This window comes from Prunus avium, chromosome 3, assembly GCF_965620075.1.
Source record: "Prunus avium chromosome 3, drPruAviu1.hap1.1, whole genome shotgun sequence".
NCBI classification, from domain to species: domain Eukaryota; kingdom Viridiplantae; phylum Streptophyta; class Magnoliopsida; order Rosales; family Rosaceae; genus Prunus; species Prunus avium.
This window is the reverse complement of record NC_142286.1, coordinates 37,804,306-37,821,045: the sequence shown is the minus strand read 5'-3', so window position 1 is coordinate 37,821,045 and position 16,740 is coordinate 37,804,306. Positions and strand designations below refer to the sequence as shown.

General features: G+C 36.9%; 3 protein-coding genes across 4 annotated transcripts; 1 reads left to right on the top strand and 2 right to left on the bottom strand.

Moving 5' to 3' along the window:
- The first annotated feature begins 463 nt into the window (after positions 1-463).
- Positions 464-2,201, top strand: LOC110755584 (uncharacterized). Its single transcript, XM_021956813.2, has one exon. The coding sequence runs from the start codon at positions 715-717 to the stop codon at positions 1,990-1,992; it is 1,278 nt and encodes a 425-aa protein (XP_021812505.1). The 5' UTR covers positions 464-714; the 3' UTR covers positions 1,993-2,201.
- A 681-nt stretch (positions 2,202-2,882) lies between these two features.
- Positions 2,883-7,141, bottom strand: KIN11 (SNF1 kinase homolog 11). 2 transcript variants are annotated; one of them, XM_021956798.2, is made up of 10 exons: positions 6,955-7,141; positions 5,949-6,147; positions 5,621-5,805; positions 5,347-5,529; positions 4,909-5,226; positions 4,558-4,647; positions 4,404-4,487; positions 3,980-4,120; positions 3,482-3,724; positions 2,883-3,415 (listed from the first exon to the last, which is right to left on the bottom strand). In XM_021956798.2, exons 2-10 carry the CDS (start codon positions 6,136-6,138, stop codon positions 3,062-3,064), a joined length of 1,788 nt encoding a protein of 595 aa, XP_021812490.1. In that variant the 5' UTR covers positions 6,139-6,147; positions 6,955-7,141; the 3' UTR covers positions 2,883-3,061. The 2 variants fall into 2 exon arrangements, with proteins under 2 accessions (XP_021812490.1, XP_021812491.1); XM_021956799.2 differs by having other exon boundaries at positions 2,994-3,338; positions 6,955-7,138.
- Positions 7,142-8,080: 939 nt separating this feature from the next.
- LOC110755532 (transmembrane protein (DUF872)) lies at positions 8,081-10,251 on the bottom strand. The gene is made up of 3 exons (XM_021956761.2): positions 9,978-10,251; positions 8,736-9,024; positions 8,081-8,295 (listed from the first exon to the last, which is right to left on the bottom strand). Exons 2-3 carry the CDS (start codon positions 9,001-9,003, stop codon positions 8,216-8,218), a joined length of 348 nt encoding a protein of 115 aa, XP_021812453.1. The 5' UTR covers positions 9,004-9,024; positions 9,978-10,251; the 3' UTR covers positions 8,081-8,215.
- Between the last annotated feature and the right edge of the window lie 6,489 nt (positions 10,252-16,740).

Sequence of the window (16,740 nt, the reverse complement as noted above, 5' to 3'; positions counted from 1 at the left end):
CCTTGAATGGCTTTCAATATTATTTTCCATTGGAATTCAGTAAATATAATTGTATCCTGTAGTGGTAGTAATGGATATTCTGCACTTAAATTAGAGAGAGCTCACTATGTTGTCTAATTAGGCTCCATTTGTTGTTCTCCTTGGGGATCATTTGGTTGCTGATGTACTTGAGTTTTAATGCCATGAGATATTCAATAGAAGGGAACAAGTAGTCCCTTTCTCTACAAAGATGACTTCTATGTTTGTATCTCCTTGGTGCTAGAAGATACGTCAGTGAGTTATAAAATAAACACAAAAGTTTATAAAATACATGTTTCTGATAAAAGAAATGCAGAAAAAGGGAGATGTATGACTCATTCAAGCTCACAATTCCGTGTTATTAATATGTTGTTTAAATAATGGCATAGAAGAGAGATATAGGCATCTTTGGCTGGGTCAAATGCAATGCAACAATTGCAGGTCCCTTTCCATTTGGTTAGTGTTAGGCCGAGAGGAAAAAGAAACAAAGAAATGAGAACAAACGGTACGACCGTTTCAAACCTGCAATCATTTTTTTGAGAGGATCTTCAGTTCCCTACATATATATAAATGCACATCCCAACGGAACCAGATCATCAAAGCAATTGAGCCTTCAGCTTCAAGTAAATCACTTGCAAGTACAAAACATAACACACTAGCAAAGAAAAATATACTCGAAAGAAAAGAGCTATAGATATGGCAAGGAAGAGAAAAGTTAGTGATGGAGTGGAAGACAGGAGTTCAAGTGAGGGAACCATGGCTTGGGATGAGATGGTGAAGGAAGCTTCGGCTGCTGCAGAGCTAGGAGGAGCACGAAGAGCTCGAAAACGCTTTGTTGGTGTCCGCCAAAGACCCTCCGGAAGATGGGTGGCTGAGATTAAGGACACCATTCAAAAGATAAGAGTGTGGTTGGGCACATTTGACACTGCTGAGGAAGCAGCCAGGGCCTATGATGAGGCTGCTTGCTTGCTCCGCGGTGCCAATACTCGAACCAATTTCTGGCCTTGCTCACATTCACCATCTTCAACACCAGCACTTCCCTCAAAGATCACAAACCTTCTCCTGCAGAGGCTCAAAGCAAGAAACAACAGCAGCTCTTGTTCTGCTCCTTCAGCTCCTTTGCCTATCAACCACCATCAAATGCAGCAACATGCCGATCATCAGGAAGAAGAAGCAGGAGCGGATTTCTCAGAAACCCAATACACTGATTTCCTTAATGATCCTGAAGATTACATCACAAGCAACAATCATGACATCATTAGTGCAAGTAGCATTGACTACATGACATCAAGCTTTGAATCTTGCTTGACTGAGAAGGAAGAGTACTCTACTGCAAGAGAAACTGATCAAATGGACTATGGCAATTTGAGTGAAGTGGCACAGATTTACAGTGGCGGGGATGCAAATTTTGTCGGTGAAGGATCAGAGGAAGATATGGATCAAGAAGAAGAAGAAGAAGTCAATGATCAAGTTGGTGTGATTGATTTCCAGTTTGTGGATGATATTGGAGCATCCAACTACTACTCTCCATCTCCTTTTGAGATTGCTGAGGAGATAGAGGAGCCAGTGGAGTCAGAGACCTATGCAGATGAGCCTTCAATGCTAAGAGCAGCCATGAAGAGAATGAAATATGAAAGAAAGTTCTCTGCTTCTCTCTATGCCTTCAATGGCATACCTGAGTGCTTAAGGTTAAAGATTGGATCTTCATCGTCGTCATCATCATCATCATCAGGAAATGCCAAAGGGAGAGGCATATCTGAGTCCTTAAGCAACCTTCAGAGAGCCTGTAACAAGAACAAAGAGGAAGCTGCTGCCGCTGCTGCAAAACAAGAATATCAGGGGGTGGTGATTGGGAAGAAAGAAGAGGAAGAAACCCAACAGAGTTCAATGGATATTTCTCTGAGTAGTGATGGTGAATTGTCACTCTGGAGCTCACTTGATCTGCAACCCATCTGTTTTTTGTCAACTAATTGATGAAAAAGAGAGCCTTTTAGTTTTTTACTTTTAACAAATTCATCTTCTAATTAGTTCCAGATCATCTGGAATTCACCATTATTCCATTCTTTGCAATATTGCTGATCTCCTAATGTATGTCAAAGAAATAGTGAATTGTAATTTGAGCTTCCGGTTGAAAGAAACCACTGAAGTAATAATAAATTGAATTGCTTCTCTCCATAATTTTTTGTGTAACGTTTGTGGTGAACAAGATGTGTTTTTCAATTGTCATAATGCATGATACATTCAGTATTTTATCAGATCAGAAGGAAGAAGACGTCCAAAGAGAAGACTTTACTTGGACAGATGAAGAACAATAAAAATACCGCCAGAGGCTAAAGACAAACGAGGTCTTTTTGTGGTGCATTCAATGCATCGGTGTATTGTAGATTTAGTCCTTGAATTAAAAGATTAAATGATTAAAATTCGGTCGTTAATAAGATAATGCACTGATACATTATATTGCAAATACACATTTATTAGACCAAAGAAATGGAAAAGTTGGGGCTTTGTTTTTGTTGAGTTGTCACGTTGGGACACAAGCTAAAAGGAAACACATGTTTTTTTTTATCTATCTTCTACATTCTTCGTTCTGGTTCTTCTTTCTGGTCAAGTAGTCCGATGAATCACAAGGAGCTTGCAGCTCAAGTAAAAGTAATTAAGAGTAATTATCTCTAGACCCAAAGACCCTCCTTCAATATCGCTTGTATAAAAAACAAAACCAAAAAACCAAAAACCACAAGCACAGGATAATAGCAACGACCAGACCAGGAACGAAAACAATTTTCTATTAAAGTGGTGGAAGTGGTTCAGCATGCATGCGATCAACAACATCATAAAGTAAGTCCCATCAATGAATTTTGCCTAAATATGAAAAGGAAAATTTGCATTAGATAGAGCATACTCCAATGAGAGGTTAGTTCTTTCACACAGATTTGCGTGTTGCTTTAACGAGCAAAATCCAGGACAGAACAGACCACTTCAAAACCAAAACTAGAAATGACCGTGGCCAATGCCAGTGTAGAATACTGGCTCAATACAAGAAGAGCTACAAACCCATATAAAACTGGGGATAAGATGAAAAATAGTAAAAAGTGGCCCAAAGACAGATTAATATATACACGGTACAAGTTATTTTTTTCATTTTTTTTTTCACAAGCATCACGACAGATTCACAAAGGACTTTGTTGGGGAGACTTGGCGCTCTAGCTTTAAAGGACACGAAGTTGTGCAAGGAAAGCAGCACAAAGATCCAAGAAGAGAAACTGGGGGCCCTGAACCCTCTGAAGATCAAGCAGATACTTCTCCTCCCGAGTTTTGAAGAGCTGTTTAAGACCCCGAAACAGCAGTAGAATGTATGTATTAGCATTATGTTCTGGAAAGATACTCGAGACAAGATGATCTGAAAAAGGCAACTATTTTCAATATGCAAACTTGACCAAACAGAATTACATAAAGTAACAGTTACCTGCACTTCAAACTTGACCACATTTGGCGTCTTCATGACACCATCATTTTCAATGATGCTGGATTCATCGCCAAAATAATGGTTACTGTGCAATGAATTGTCGACCATGCCTTCATGATGACCAGGAGTTCCGGGAACCCACCTACACTTCATGTTGTAGTGCCCTATCTTCTTCCAACAAACCCGCAATTCTTGTAAAGCTTTAAGGACTTCTGTCATTATTTCACGAGGATGCGCTCGAGACTGCCAATGAAAGGATCAACAATCATAAATTGAATGTTTGATGTTCACTCCATTCAACCTACCACTACTGTACATGTCCAGAAGGACCAGCACACTTAGTGAGCTCAAAACAAATTCCTAGACGTCACAAGCATTGACTGTTTCAACATACCAACCAATTCGATATGTTTACCCAACTATCTTCTAACACAGCAGAATATATTATCTTTTTATGTCCTATTCCCAAATAATAACATGAAGTCAGAGAAATTTAACCTGAAGCCCAAGAGCCCATTTCCTTTCAACAGGGAACTGTGGTCTGAAACCCATTCCTTGATATTCCATATATCCTGGAAGGCGGTGCCCAACAGGTGAAGCAGCAGCCTCGCTTTGATGCATACGGTTGAAACCACATTCCTGGACCAAAAAAACGAATTTGAAAGAAAAGGAGAAAAAAATAACTTCAATCCAATTGGTGCCCGATCTTAATACAGTTATGCACAGCAAAGAAGAATATAATGAACTTGATACAAACAGTTCAAGCATTTAAAACATTTTCCCCAATCATGTTATGGTACAAATTATGTCCATTCACAGATCTATCATATTCCTCAACCACTCTAAGTTGGATATCTCCAGAATGGATCCTGTTTCAGACGAAGTACAAGTTTCTCCTAGCTTCCTTTTTAGCTATACATACCACAGTCTCCTGAAACTCAGCTCCAAGATAGCCACTGGATACACGGAAACGGTTGTCCAATAACAAATAGTATGCAACTGTTCCCTGAAACATGCAAAAGGTAATTAGACTCTATTGGAAAATCAGAAGGAGAATAAGGTCCAAAGGTGCAAACCTCATTTTGTACTCTGCCACGAAGAGATTCAACTAGAACGTTCCTGTCAAATCCCATCTTAACCACCTCCTGAAGAATTTCCTCATCAATCTGCAAAACGCAAGGTGACACATGAAGAACTTATGATAATAGGTGTACACCAGTGTATGATGCAGCCAAAACAGAAAAGGATATGCAGTAAGCAAGGATCAGCTGATATGTCAACTTTTTGTTGCATAAACAAAATTACACTAACATTTCTCTATTCTATTTAAACACGGGGACACATATCACTTTGCACATTGAGGAAAAGCAAAGTAGAACAGCATTATGACTCCAATTCACAAAACCAAAAAGAAAAAACAAACAAACCTTTTTTGCTTGTTGCATTGTGTCTGGTGGAGGAACAGCTAAATAACGAGGAAGATGAGCCTGGAACCATGCATGCTGACGAATCTCAGGGATGGTCATTCTTTTCATTGGATCAACTACAAGCATCCTTGGTATCAAGTCTCTTGCACCAGGTGACAAATGACTAGGAAGAGTGTATATCCCACCCTTTATTTTCTTAAACAAGTTGGGAATGTTTTCATCATCAAATGGAAGGGTGCCACAAAGAAGAGCATATAGTATGACTCCACAACTCCACACATCCACTTCAGGCCCAGCGTACAGTTTGCCAGAAATGACCTACAAAAGATGAAAGAGATGAAACATTGGAGATAGAAATCAAGCCATGATACAAGAATAATGTATTCAAATTTCCTATTTAAAAATGACTAAAAGGCCATCTAACCACAGTCTTTATACCTCTGGAGCAGCATAGTTTGGGCTGCCACAACTTGTCTTGAGAAAATGGCCATCACGCATTATGTTGCTCAGTCCAAAATCAGCAATCTTCACATTGCATTTGGAATCCAAGAGCAAATTCTCGGGCTTTAGATCTCTATGAACAACCATGTTTCTGTGACAATACTCTACGCCAGAGATTATCTGCCTCAGGAAAAAATATTGGCCTTATGTAACTCATATGAGAAGAAAAAATAATGGTAGAAGAAAGAGAACAAGACAATTGCCAAATAACCTGCTGAAAAAAGTTACGAGCTTCATCTTCCTGCAGCCTACCCTTCTCTACTATATAATCAAAGAGCTCTCCGGACTTCACATACTCCATCACAACATAAATGTCTGATGGTGTTTCAATGACCTCATAGAGTCGTATAATGTGAGGATGCATAAACAGTCTCAGTATTTTGATCTCTCTTCTCACTGCACCAAAATTTAAGGGTGAAAAGGAAGGGAAAAACAAGTAAAGTACAAAGGTTTATACTTTGAATTCAAGACAGAACAGTCTGAAATAGAAAAAGACAAGTAATCAAATTCAACCATTGTTCACAAAGTGAGAGGCTGACCTTTCTCTTCCATTTCCATGTTCTTTATCTTGCGCCGGTTGAGGATCTTGATGGCAACTTTATGGCCAGTTAATGCATGCTCTGCAATCTTGACCTTTCCAAAAGAACCAATACCAAGAGTTTTTCCAAGCTTGTAATTGGGTAAATAAGCATCCGCACTGCTGCCCCCACGGCCAACCGATCCATCCATTTTCCTAATCTAAAGGCATGATCATAAATATAAAAAACTCAGACAAACATGCAAGAGAGTGCAAACACCGATATATTTTGGAAGATGAGATTTACAATTACACCAGGAATGTTACTATTTAATCTAGACCAGCAGACTTGTCATTCCAAGTATACAAATGTACACTCAAGTGTATACTCAAAACAATAATAATAATAAAAAGCGACTTCGATTGGAACTGTAATTTCAGAAAAACATAAAGAACATAGAAGTTTGATTATTTGTGGAGCAAATTTATATTGTGAACAACATCGAAATGCTTCTGCCCTTACTCCATCAGACACCGAAAGAGCAAAAAGCTATTTATACTACAATTGCAACTACAAAGTAAAAGTAAGAGAACCCGCAATGGATGCGTAAGGGCCAAAACTCAGTCATAGCAACACCTCAAACAGAACTCCCATCCCCAATTTCCATACATCACTCATGTAAAAAAAAAAATTGCATCTTTGAGGAAGATAACAATAAGAGGGAAATACATTAAGGAAAAAAGAGAAGTTGAAAAACCCACTTTTAAATCAGAAACAGGAACCTAATTCATATAAATCAATCAGTAGCTTCAAACAGAAGAAAAATTTCCCAAATTTCCGAACTTAATAGCTTTTTTCCCCAATTTTTCCAATACTTGTCTAATTCCAGAGATTCCAATAAACCTAGCTGCAACAGATCCCAGAAACTATCAATAAATTCACATAATTGACAATTAAACAAAACACCCAGACAAGCATGCAATTCAACAGAAACAGATAATACAGAGAATGAGAGAGAGAAAGTTACATGAAATTAACTCCGAAATTGAAGTCGCTGATACGAAAGGCGAAAAGGGTCTCTTCGAATTGGATTGTGAATGAGCAGTATCGCAGAGACCCCTAAAAGGCTATACTGAAAAATGGAGACGCAGAAGGGCGCCCTGTCGTGTGTTATTCTTTCTCGCTTCGGACTTTCACAGACTCCGCCACGATCTTCTATTAATCTATTTACTATCTTAATTAATTAATGTTTTAAATTGACAGATTCGCCCATGGCATTTGCTGAAACGACAAAGGAGTTTGCTTTCTCAGATGGTTGATTTGGTTTTGTGTAGGGGCAAAGTGGGGATTTCCCTTGATTGTTTTGGTTGAAGGCAAATCGGAGGAAAAATTGGGGGCAGTAAATTAGTGAGCTCTGGCTGCCTTTCTCTCGTCATCTGAGCTTCGATTTTCTACTGTTTAGCAATTTTTCTGTCAAAGTCTTAATTTTTTTTAATATAACAGTTAAAATAAAAATTAAATTAGTTATTAATGACAAGACAATATATTCTAATTCTGTAAAAGGCACATCAGTTTACATGGTATTTTATTTTATCCTTTTCAACTGAATATATTCCAATCATTAAATTAGTTATTATTATTTATTTAAAAGTGATTCCTATGAAACCTTATGTTTGGAGCTATTGTAGTGATGATTTCTATGAGACATGATTGACTAGGATGACAAAGTTGATTTGGATCTACTCGGCCCGCCATTAAAATGCCTATGTCTCCTACCAAAAGGGTAGCATTGTTGGCATTTTTCAGTTCATCTATAAGGCAAGAAGAACTTGCATGTCATGAGAGTAACACTGTTTTGCTATCCCGTGACATGCAAGTTTTTCTTCTACAAGGCAAGCTTGGACAGCAATATGTTAGTTTGGCTATTACAAAGATTCAAGCCTTGAACCCACAAAAATAAGTTTTCTTGCTCAACATAATGAGCTAATATGCAAGCATAACAATTTGGCTGCAAGAATATCAAAAACTTCTGCTTAGGCTTTGATTCAATAGAGCTGGATAAACAGTTTTACAACCTACAGGCTGAAGAACAATCCCAGTAGTACTACGAACTATATGTGCGAGCGTGGCGTGCTTCAACTGCAAACAAGTCATTAAACAACAAATAAATAGTAAACAAGTTACATATGGATCATTCATGTGTTCTATACAATGTGGATTTTACATGACCATGTCAACTGAAAGTGTCACCATACACATTATTTGTAAAGTTTGAAGACAAAAACACCCTAATAGTCTGGAATGGAGGCGAAACGGTATCCTTTCGCACCTCTCCATGCATAATATGCAATTCGTGTCTCATAAAAGCCTGCAGCCATAAGAATGATATGAAATCAGTCAGTCAGTCAGTCAGTCATCAATCAATCTACTGAAACAATATGGAGTATTTCCATGTGTAAAGAATTAATCCATCGAGATACCCGGTGGCCAGACTCAGTAATATGGTTTAAGATTTAATCCTATGCTCAAATAGTTACATCAAAGGGGAAATCCAACATATGAATGAGGGAATTTAAGGTCATATGAAGTTATCCATCTGAGATTTATATGCCATCTCCTCTCAAACTGAAAGATTTTATTTTCTTCATCTCTAATTGTATGATAAGGCAATTTATAAGACAAATTTCCTATTCTTTGAATTGGTTCATTAGTCTTGAACTCTAAAATAGTCAGTCAGTAATATAACTTTAAGTTGTCACAACAGATAGGTAGAGGTAACGATAGAAATGGAAATATCTTTTGACATACCTGGGAGGAAGGTGAGAATTCCTAGAGCCAAAAGACCATAGGCTTGGGACAGATCCCCTCCCATGTGACCAGTGAAAATAAAGTATGAAAGAAACAGAAGCAATGATCCAAGAAAAAGCAGGAATAGAGCAAGGAGTATGGATTTCCATGGGATTTTATCAAAGGACTTCGGAGTATAGGAAAACCGAGGGTCATTTGGTTTTCCATAGACAGCATCATTTTCATCAGTAGCAAGAGGGCTGTAATGAACATTGCGCCTAGATGCCATAACCAAAGTGTTCAACAAGACCTGAAGATAAAAAATGAAGCAGACTAAGCAGCGGTAAGCATCATATAAGTCTTTTTCTTTTAATAAGATGCACAAGGTTTAACCTTTTCAAAACAATAAAGCAAATGCACAATATGAATGCATATACAGATGAGGTGTGAAAAAGGTTAAATAAATACAATTTGTTAACACTGAATTCCTGTCACAACTTTATTTAAGGTACCTTAAAAACAGATGACAGGAACTTGACATGCATGTTTCTTTTTCTCATAATTAGGAACAATACACGGGGTTTCCTTCTCCCAGGATAAAATTGAAGTACAGAAAGGATAAATATGACAAATCACGGATTACCTTAACGGATTGTATACCAATAATGTATATACTCTTTTGAACAAGGAAATAGAACTCTTGATAAACAAGCTCGGGTAACAGCAGAGAATCATCATAGTTACGCAAGAAGAAACAACTTTTTTGCAGAACAGGAAAAATATCATGTTCCATTATTCATATGAAGAGAAACTTTGAGAACGATGACTTCATGTTCTTAATTATTATATTTCTTCACTCACATCTTTCCCATTTTATTTGTGGAGGTAACATTCGAAATGAAGGGTCAAATTTCAAGTACTTCAATCTGAAAAGCCAACCGTATCTCCAATAACAAGTCTACATTAAACTTGTAAGTTATCAAGTTTGGGCGCTAATGATACACAAACATTCAATCAATTATGGTATGTCCAAATAAGCACAGACCGAAAAGAAGAAGTTAATTTACAACTTGATAACTTGTACTAGATAACCAATTCAAAAAAAGAACAGAAATCCAAAGAAGCACACACACAAAAACAAAAACAAACAAACCCATTGAAAAAACAGGACAGAAACATCGTATGAAACATGGGAGAGCCCGAATGGCTCCTAAAAACTAAACCCACAAACTAAAATCACAAGAATTTAACAAATCTACTAACCCAAGACTTGTCCTTTCAACCTAAACCGCGATTGCAATCCGGTCACTTCTCTGCAAATGCTCTAACCAGAGACTGAAATTCAACCTCAGTCGGTGAAAAAACCTCAGATAGTTAACAAAAACGAAGGAGATCAATTGGGTTATGGTCTCTTTGGTTGGCTCAAGGGTTAATCAGTAACGGGCAGCGAAGAAGATACGAAGAAGAAGGCAGAAGGGGGACCCGGGTCGGCGGGCTCGGGTGAGTAAATTAGCAATGGGCTTTGGGTGCCAAGGCCACACGATTAAGTGTGTAAAGAAAACACTTTAGTTAACTTATTTAATTGAAATCCGTTAGTTACCTAATTTAATCCTTCTCTCCAGATGTCAATCCCTTATTGGGTAATTGATGTATACAACAGCATTCAAGTTGAGAATTGCTTCTATATGTGATAATAATTTTGTTTATTACAGAGTTGGGGAAAGTTGAGAAAAGGGTTTACCTTCGCTCAAGAAGTGAGAAAAAGATTTGGTATGTATCTCCTTTTTCATATTATGGTATTTCTTCATGTTTTCCTTTTGAATTGCATGCATGACTTTTTAGCTTCTGCTTGATTGTTAACTGCAATTTGATATTCTGGAATTCATCTACAAACTTCTTGTTCAATTTGAATTAAGAAATTGGGCATGGGGAGATGTGATTGAAATAGAGCCATAATATTTTTCTTGGGGTTTCATCGTTTCAGTTAGTCTTTTTTTTTTTTTTTTGGCTAATAATTTTTAATTAGGGTTTATGTTCACTACGAGTCTTTATCATAGTATAGACAGAGATACCAAAAGTTTTAACTAGGGTTTCAGTGGGAGATCATGTGTGTAGTCCTTGTAGTTATATATAGTGATGTTGTAATTAAACATATAATAGGAATTCATGGAAATTACAATTTACAATTAGGGTTAAAGTCTTACCAACCTCCCTTCTCTCCAAACCATCTTCTCAGAACAAGCCTTTTGTTTCGGCAACTGTTGTACGTCCCGCTATGCAATTCCCGAAATAGTTTTATACCATGCTTTTAGGAAAAAGCCTAGCTACCACTGTTTAAAAATAAATAAATAAATAAAAAATCAGGTGAGAGTAAATGAGTAATGACATGTGCCTAATAAGCTACAATGCATTACTCCTTTTTGCCTTTCTTTTATATACTTTTGTCTCAAATTAAATAAGGATCGAAAGATTTCTGGTCTTTCTTTGTGTTTCCCTTTTAATTGCATGCATGACTTCTTTTTTTTCTTTTTCTTTTTTCATGAGGAGACTTGGTTTGCTTTGCTTCCCCATTAATTACATCGGTGATTAATGTAATTCGATATTTTGGATTTCATTGGCAAAATTTTTGTTCGGTTTGCATTAAGTTGGGGAGGGGGGAGATGTGATTGAAATAAAAATAGAGCCCTAATTTTTCTTTTCTTGAAATTTTTGTTATGCTTCCTTTTTGTCTAAGAAGTTTTCATTAAGAGCAAGTACAGTAGCTCTGGACTCGGGCTAGGGGACTTTTGGACAAAAAATCGATTCCAGCAACTCAGGCTGGCCCGAGTTGGAGGTGGGGACCACGAAGACAGGCTGGCCCAAGGGTAGATCGAGCCCGAGATCCAAAACGAGGGGGGCTGACGTCAGCAACAAAAAAAAAAACAAAAAAATTCAGATTTTTAAAAAATAAATACTTAGTCATATTTTTCACTTCCCACACCAAAAATCTTTTTTAAAAAAATTATCCAAATTAATTGTTTAGGTAAACAAATTTGTGAAAAAAACAAAAAAATTAATAGTGTTTGCCCTTTGCCATGGCAATTGCTGGAAACACACATTGCTTTTTGCAAGGGCAGCCACTATTCATGTGAATAGTAGCTGCCCTAGCTCCCCCTTTGCCATGGCAAGGGTTTTACTGTTGGAAGTGCTCTAAGGGTTTGATGATTCGATGTAGTAGAGAGAGATGAAAAGTTTCACCAAGTTTCAATTCTTGTTTTCATTTTTCTTTTCCAATTTTAGCGGGTATGATATTTATGTTGTAATTAATCGTCTAATAAACAACAATCAAGACAGGTCAAACCAGATTAGTACAGTGAACACAAACTCAACGGTTTCCGATGGCAATAGACATGAGAGATCGAAGAGTGAGAACTACGGTATGAACTTCAGTTTTTATATTCGTTTTTATTTGATTAATTGAATCTATATATTTATGTTTCAAGGTTGTTATTTGTGATCTTATATATGAGGTAAAGTTCATAGTATAGATATTGGTCCCATACGGTGTTGCCTTTGCATTGAATTGTTATGCTTTTGGCTAGTTGAATGATTTAGGTCAATATAATGTCTGAACTTTAACTTGTGTAGTAATTTATCTTTTAAAAATAAATGATATTTGAATACCTCTAAACTTTTAAACTTGTTGCATTGTACGAATAACTATCAAACTTGTCTACTGTCTTACTAAATAAGTTGGACATATATATAATGCACACGTACCCCCTTAATTTTTTAGAGTATTTTTCTACTTCTTCCTCCTTCACCCCCCCTCAGCTCTCTCCTCTCTCTCTTCTCTTCTTTTTCTCTCTTTGACGTTCTCGATCGCATTGTCTCTCATAATCAGGTGGACCGACATGCCGCGGTTGACAAACTCGACCTCTATACAGAAGACGTAGTTGCCATATTTAAAAAATTCCAAGCATCAACTAAGGAGGAACTGTCAACTGAACAAGTACGTGAATTCTTGGAAGCTAATGGCCAAAATTTCTCTGGCTCTAATGATGCTCTTCTCCGAAGATGGTTAGTCGTTCTTTGTTTGAGCATATGATCAGAAATATATTATATATGAGAACCTTCAAATTCTTAGACACAAGACGAAGTAAGTAACTAAGTTTATTTGTGAGTTGCTTAATTTTACTACTTACTATTGTTTGTTGCATTGCAGCCAAGACTTGTTGTTCTATGGGCCATTAGGGAAATGCCCTATTTGCCATGAAAATAATTTGGAGTTCACCGGATATTATTGTGAGTGTGCCACTTGCATCTATCGCTCTAAGTATCCACCAAGGAAACGAGGGCCTATCAAGTACCCTATTAGCATCATGAAGCAACTGAACCCTCATTTCAACCCTGATTTCGATCCTCCTTATGTGGTGAATATCATTCAAATCTCATCCATCTATCCATTCTTCACATTTGTGTGAGTTGTGTAACTTTAATGTGTGTGTTTGGTGCAGGAAGATCAAGGGTTCATCGCTCGTTTATGGTCAAATTTCTTTCAACTACATATACACGATCCAAGGGTATAACATCAACCTAACATCTTTTCTTGCATATATAATTCACATGAATTAATAATTTGGAATTAAATGGGATGGTTGACTATATTAATTGCAAATAAAGATATTAATTATTATTTTTGTGTTGGTTCATTACAGTTTGCTCAAAGAGTGGGAATGACACTAAATATATATCAAGACGAGGTGAAGATTAATGGCCGGAGGATGAACAAGAGAACTTTCTGGATCTCTGTTTACGTGGTGGTTTTTGTGCTAACCTGTTTTTGTTTCTTCATGGTCAAACTTTGGTCCGATCTGTCCACACCATGAAGATCCCAATACTTTTTGCTGAAAGCTTAAAACAAAGTTTTCTGTTGCATTTCTTTCTACCATTCTTTAAATTAAAACTAGATGAGATGAGTGAAATGCCATTTGTTGTAAATTGGGGATGCACATGCCTTGTAGGGTCGAGGGAGAAATTAGTAATGGACTGATTTGTTTCTGTTTTGCTTAATTATTAATTCAAATTGGTCAAGGTTTAGAGCGTTTTGTGGTTGGTGGATTGGAACAATTAATGAGTCAGTTAGATGATGATTAGTTAGAAGGAATCATATGATAAGTAGCTAGCTAGCAAGGATAATGAGGTGGTGGACATGGGGCGTTTGCGTTTGGAAAATGAAGTTGGAGGAGATAAGCTCAAGGATCAGTTTGAACCTAAACTTTCAAGAGCATCTTGTTGTGAATTAGGACCAATTCACTCCCCTTTAGACCTTGTTGTTGATGGACTATGGACAAGACTCAATGATGGATGAGTCTTACACACACACACAGAAATTAACCAAGCACAAATGACACAAGTGTTTATAGAGGTTCAGCAAATTTTGCCTACATCCTCTTGGTGATCCCCTTGAGAAATTTCACTAATGAAGATAGGTTACAACTTTGGTTTACAACTGAAAACCCCCTTAGAACACTACCCTCACAATCTGTTTCTCTCTCACCCTTGCTCAACACCTTGATACACTTGAGAACTCTCTCTACTACTTGACTCACTAGTTTTCAGCTACTTCACTCCAACCCAATCTCTTTTGCTTCCTCTTCCATATAATAGACAAGTCTTTGGGCTTGAGAAAAGACTCCTTCTTTTCCTCCCACGTTCTCCCCTTGGTTTCCTGACTTAGACCACACATTGGGCAGACAAAAGGCTCTCCATTTATGGCTTCATGTTCAGCCACCCCTTTTAGAACCATAGGGTAGGAACATCTTGAAACAAGCAAACAACTTTCCTTAATTTGCTCCCTTGGCTTCCCAGCAACTTGCCACCTTTTATTTAAGTCAGAAGTGACTTAAAAATCTCCTTGCAAGTGGGTAGAAAACGATAGCACACTAAAGAAACTGTTGAGAAACAGTGCAGATTCGAAATAGCACGCGTTGGGCGACCGGGCGCTTTTGCACAGAGTCTCCAGACTTCGAATTGTCTTCCTGCGACCGGTGGGCGACCGGTCGCTTGCTACCTGCGACCGGTCGTAAAGAGATAGCGACCGGTCTCTCGTCGACTTAGCTCCAAACTTCGAATCTGTGTAGAAACGACCGGTCGCAAATGTACTGCGACCGGTCGCTGGTCCAATCCTTTGTATCCTTTAAGCGAGCCAATTTTCCAACACATCTTTGGATCTCTTGCGACTTCTAGAAGGAACCCAGTATTTTTGAACAATAAATAATTTCTTTTGGAGTTGGAGGTCAAAACAGAAACTTAAGGCATGGTATGTATTTACTTTCTAACTTTGTTCCTCTATGCGCTTAGGGTTGAGGGAAAATTTATGTGTTGTTTATGTGTTGCATGTGTATGAGAAGTGATACAATGATGTTGCTTATCTTTTTAGGTGCCCTTTGTCATATTTCAAAAATATATACGAATATTTAAATAGTATAGCTGTGCGTCTATACTCTTTAAATATATTATGTTTTAATTATTTATTAATATAAAATATAAAAAACAAAGTCTACAAAATAATTTAAAATAATTAATTACTATTTATTATGTAATTTATGAAATCATTAAAATATTTAAATATTCACTGAAGAAATAATAATGAAAATACAATTACAAATTAAAGTAATTAAAAAAGGCTAAGATATTACTTAATTACATCTATATATATAAAGCAAAAGGCAGAGAACAGTGAAACATTCAAAATACCAAAAAATGCCCTTGGTTAATGCAAACATTAAGAATTGAAATTACTAATTAAATGAGGATAATATGGTAAATTCACACTTTTTCATATTTAAAAAATTAAAATTTAAAGAAAAATCAAATAATGAATCCTATTTTTATGGAACACAACTACCCATTATCTTTTTTAATTCTAAAATAAATTTGTTTTATTTTTTTTAAAAGCCTCTCGCAGGCGCGGAAGCGCGTGCAGAGAGGCTAGTATATAATAAATTAAACAAGTTGGTCAAAAAATAAAAGTAAAGAAACTGATTTTATATTTTAAAAATAAATAATAAAAAACCAAGAAAACCTATCCCGACGAAAATTCGTAGGCATAGGATACTAATTAAAACATAACTACTAATTAAAGTAATTAAAAAAGAGAAATTCAGATTATGATATATTTCAAGGTATAGCAGCGCGGCTATACTATTAAAATATTATGTTTATTTTAAACGTATAGCCGCTTGGCTATACTATATAAATAGAATATTTTCAAGGTATAGCCGCGCGGTTATACTCTATAAATATAATATTTTAAACGTATAGTCAGTCGGCTAAACTCTATAAATAGCGATTTAAGCCTACCGCCTAGCGATTTTTCAAACTTATGCACTGCATTCCATCATAACATCTAATATTTGCGAAGCTTTTAGTCTTCTTCCCTATCACTTGAATGATCAAGATAGGATCAAAATCCATCCCAATTGAAATTCCAGCATCCTCAAACATCTTCGTCACGTTAGCTTCTTCATAAAACTTGAATGCTAAATTCAAGTAGTCTTCAGCAAGCAGATCGGTGTATTTACCATGGTCTTTCCACTATTTTTCCAAAATTTTCTATTCTCAGTCAAATCCTTGGCTGTTGGATCTGGCTAGTACTATTTCAACTTGATCGAACAAGCTGTCTCTTGCCAAAAACGGGTCAAAGTTGTAAAACTGAAAAATAAAATTTTGATATGAAAAATAGAATAATACCGCATTTTTGAACTGTTCTCCATTGAAATGCTTTTGGGCGTTTGAAGTTGATCTGCACTTTGGACGCACATGAAAATCATTATATATTGGCCATAGACCATGTGTTGGCACTAAAAACTGAACAGATGGAGATGAGTGCAACTTACAAGTGGGATGGACGATCAAGAGATCGATTGGATGTTGGATGCCGATTCTTCCTGTCCTTGGATGCTGATCCTGAATAGAAGATAAGCGAAGCTCGTGAGGTCTATGGAACCGGTGTGGAACCAGCCTAAGACCCTCCGATGCTCAA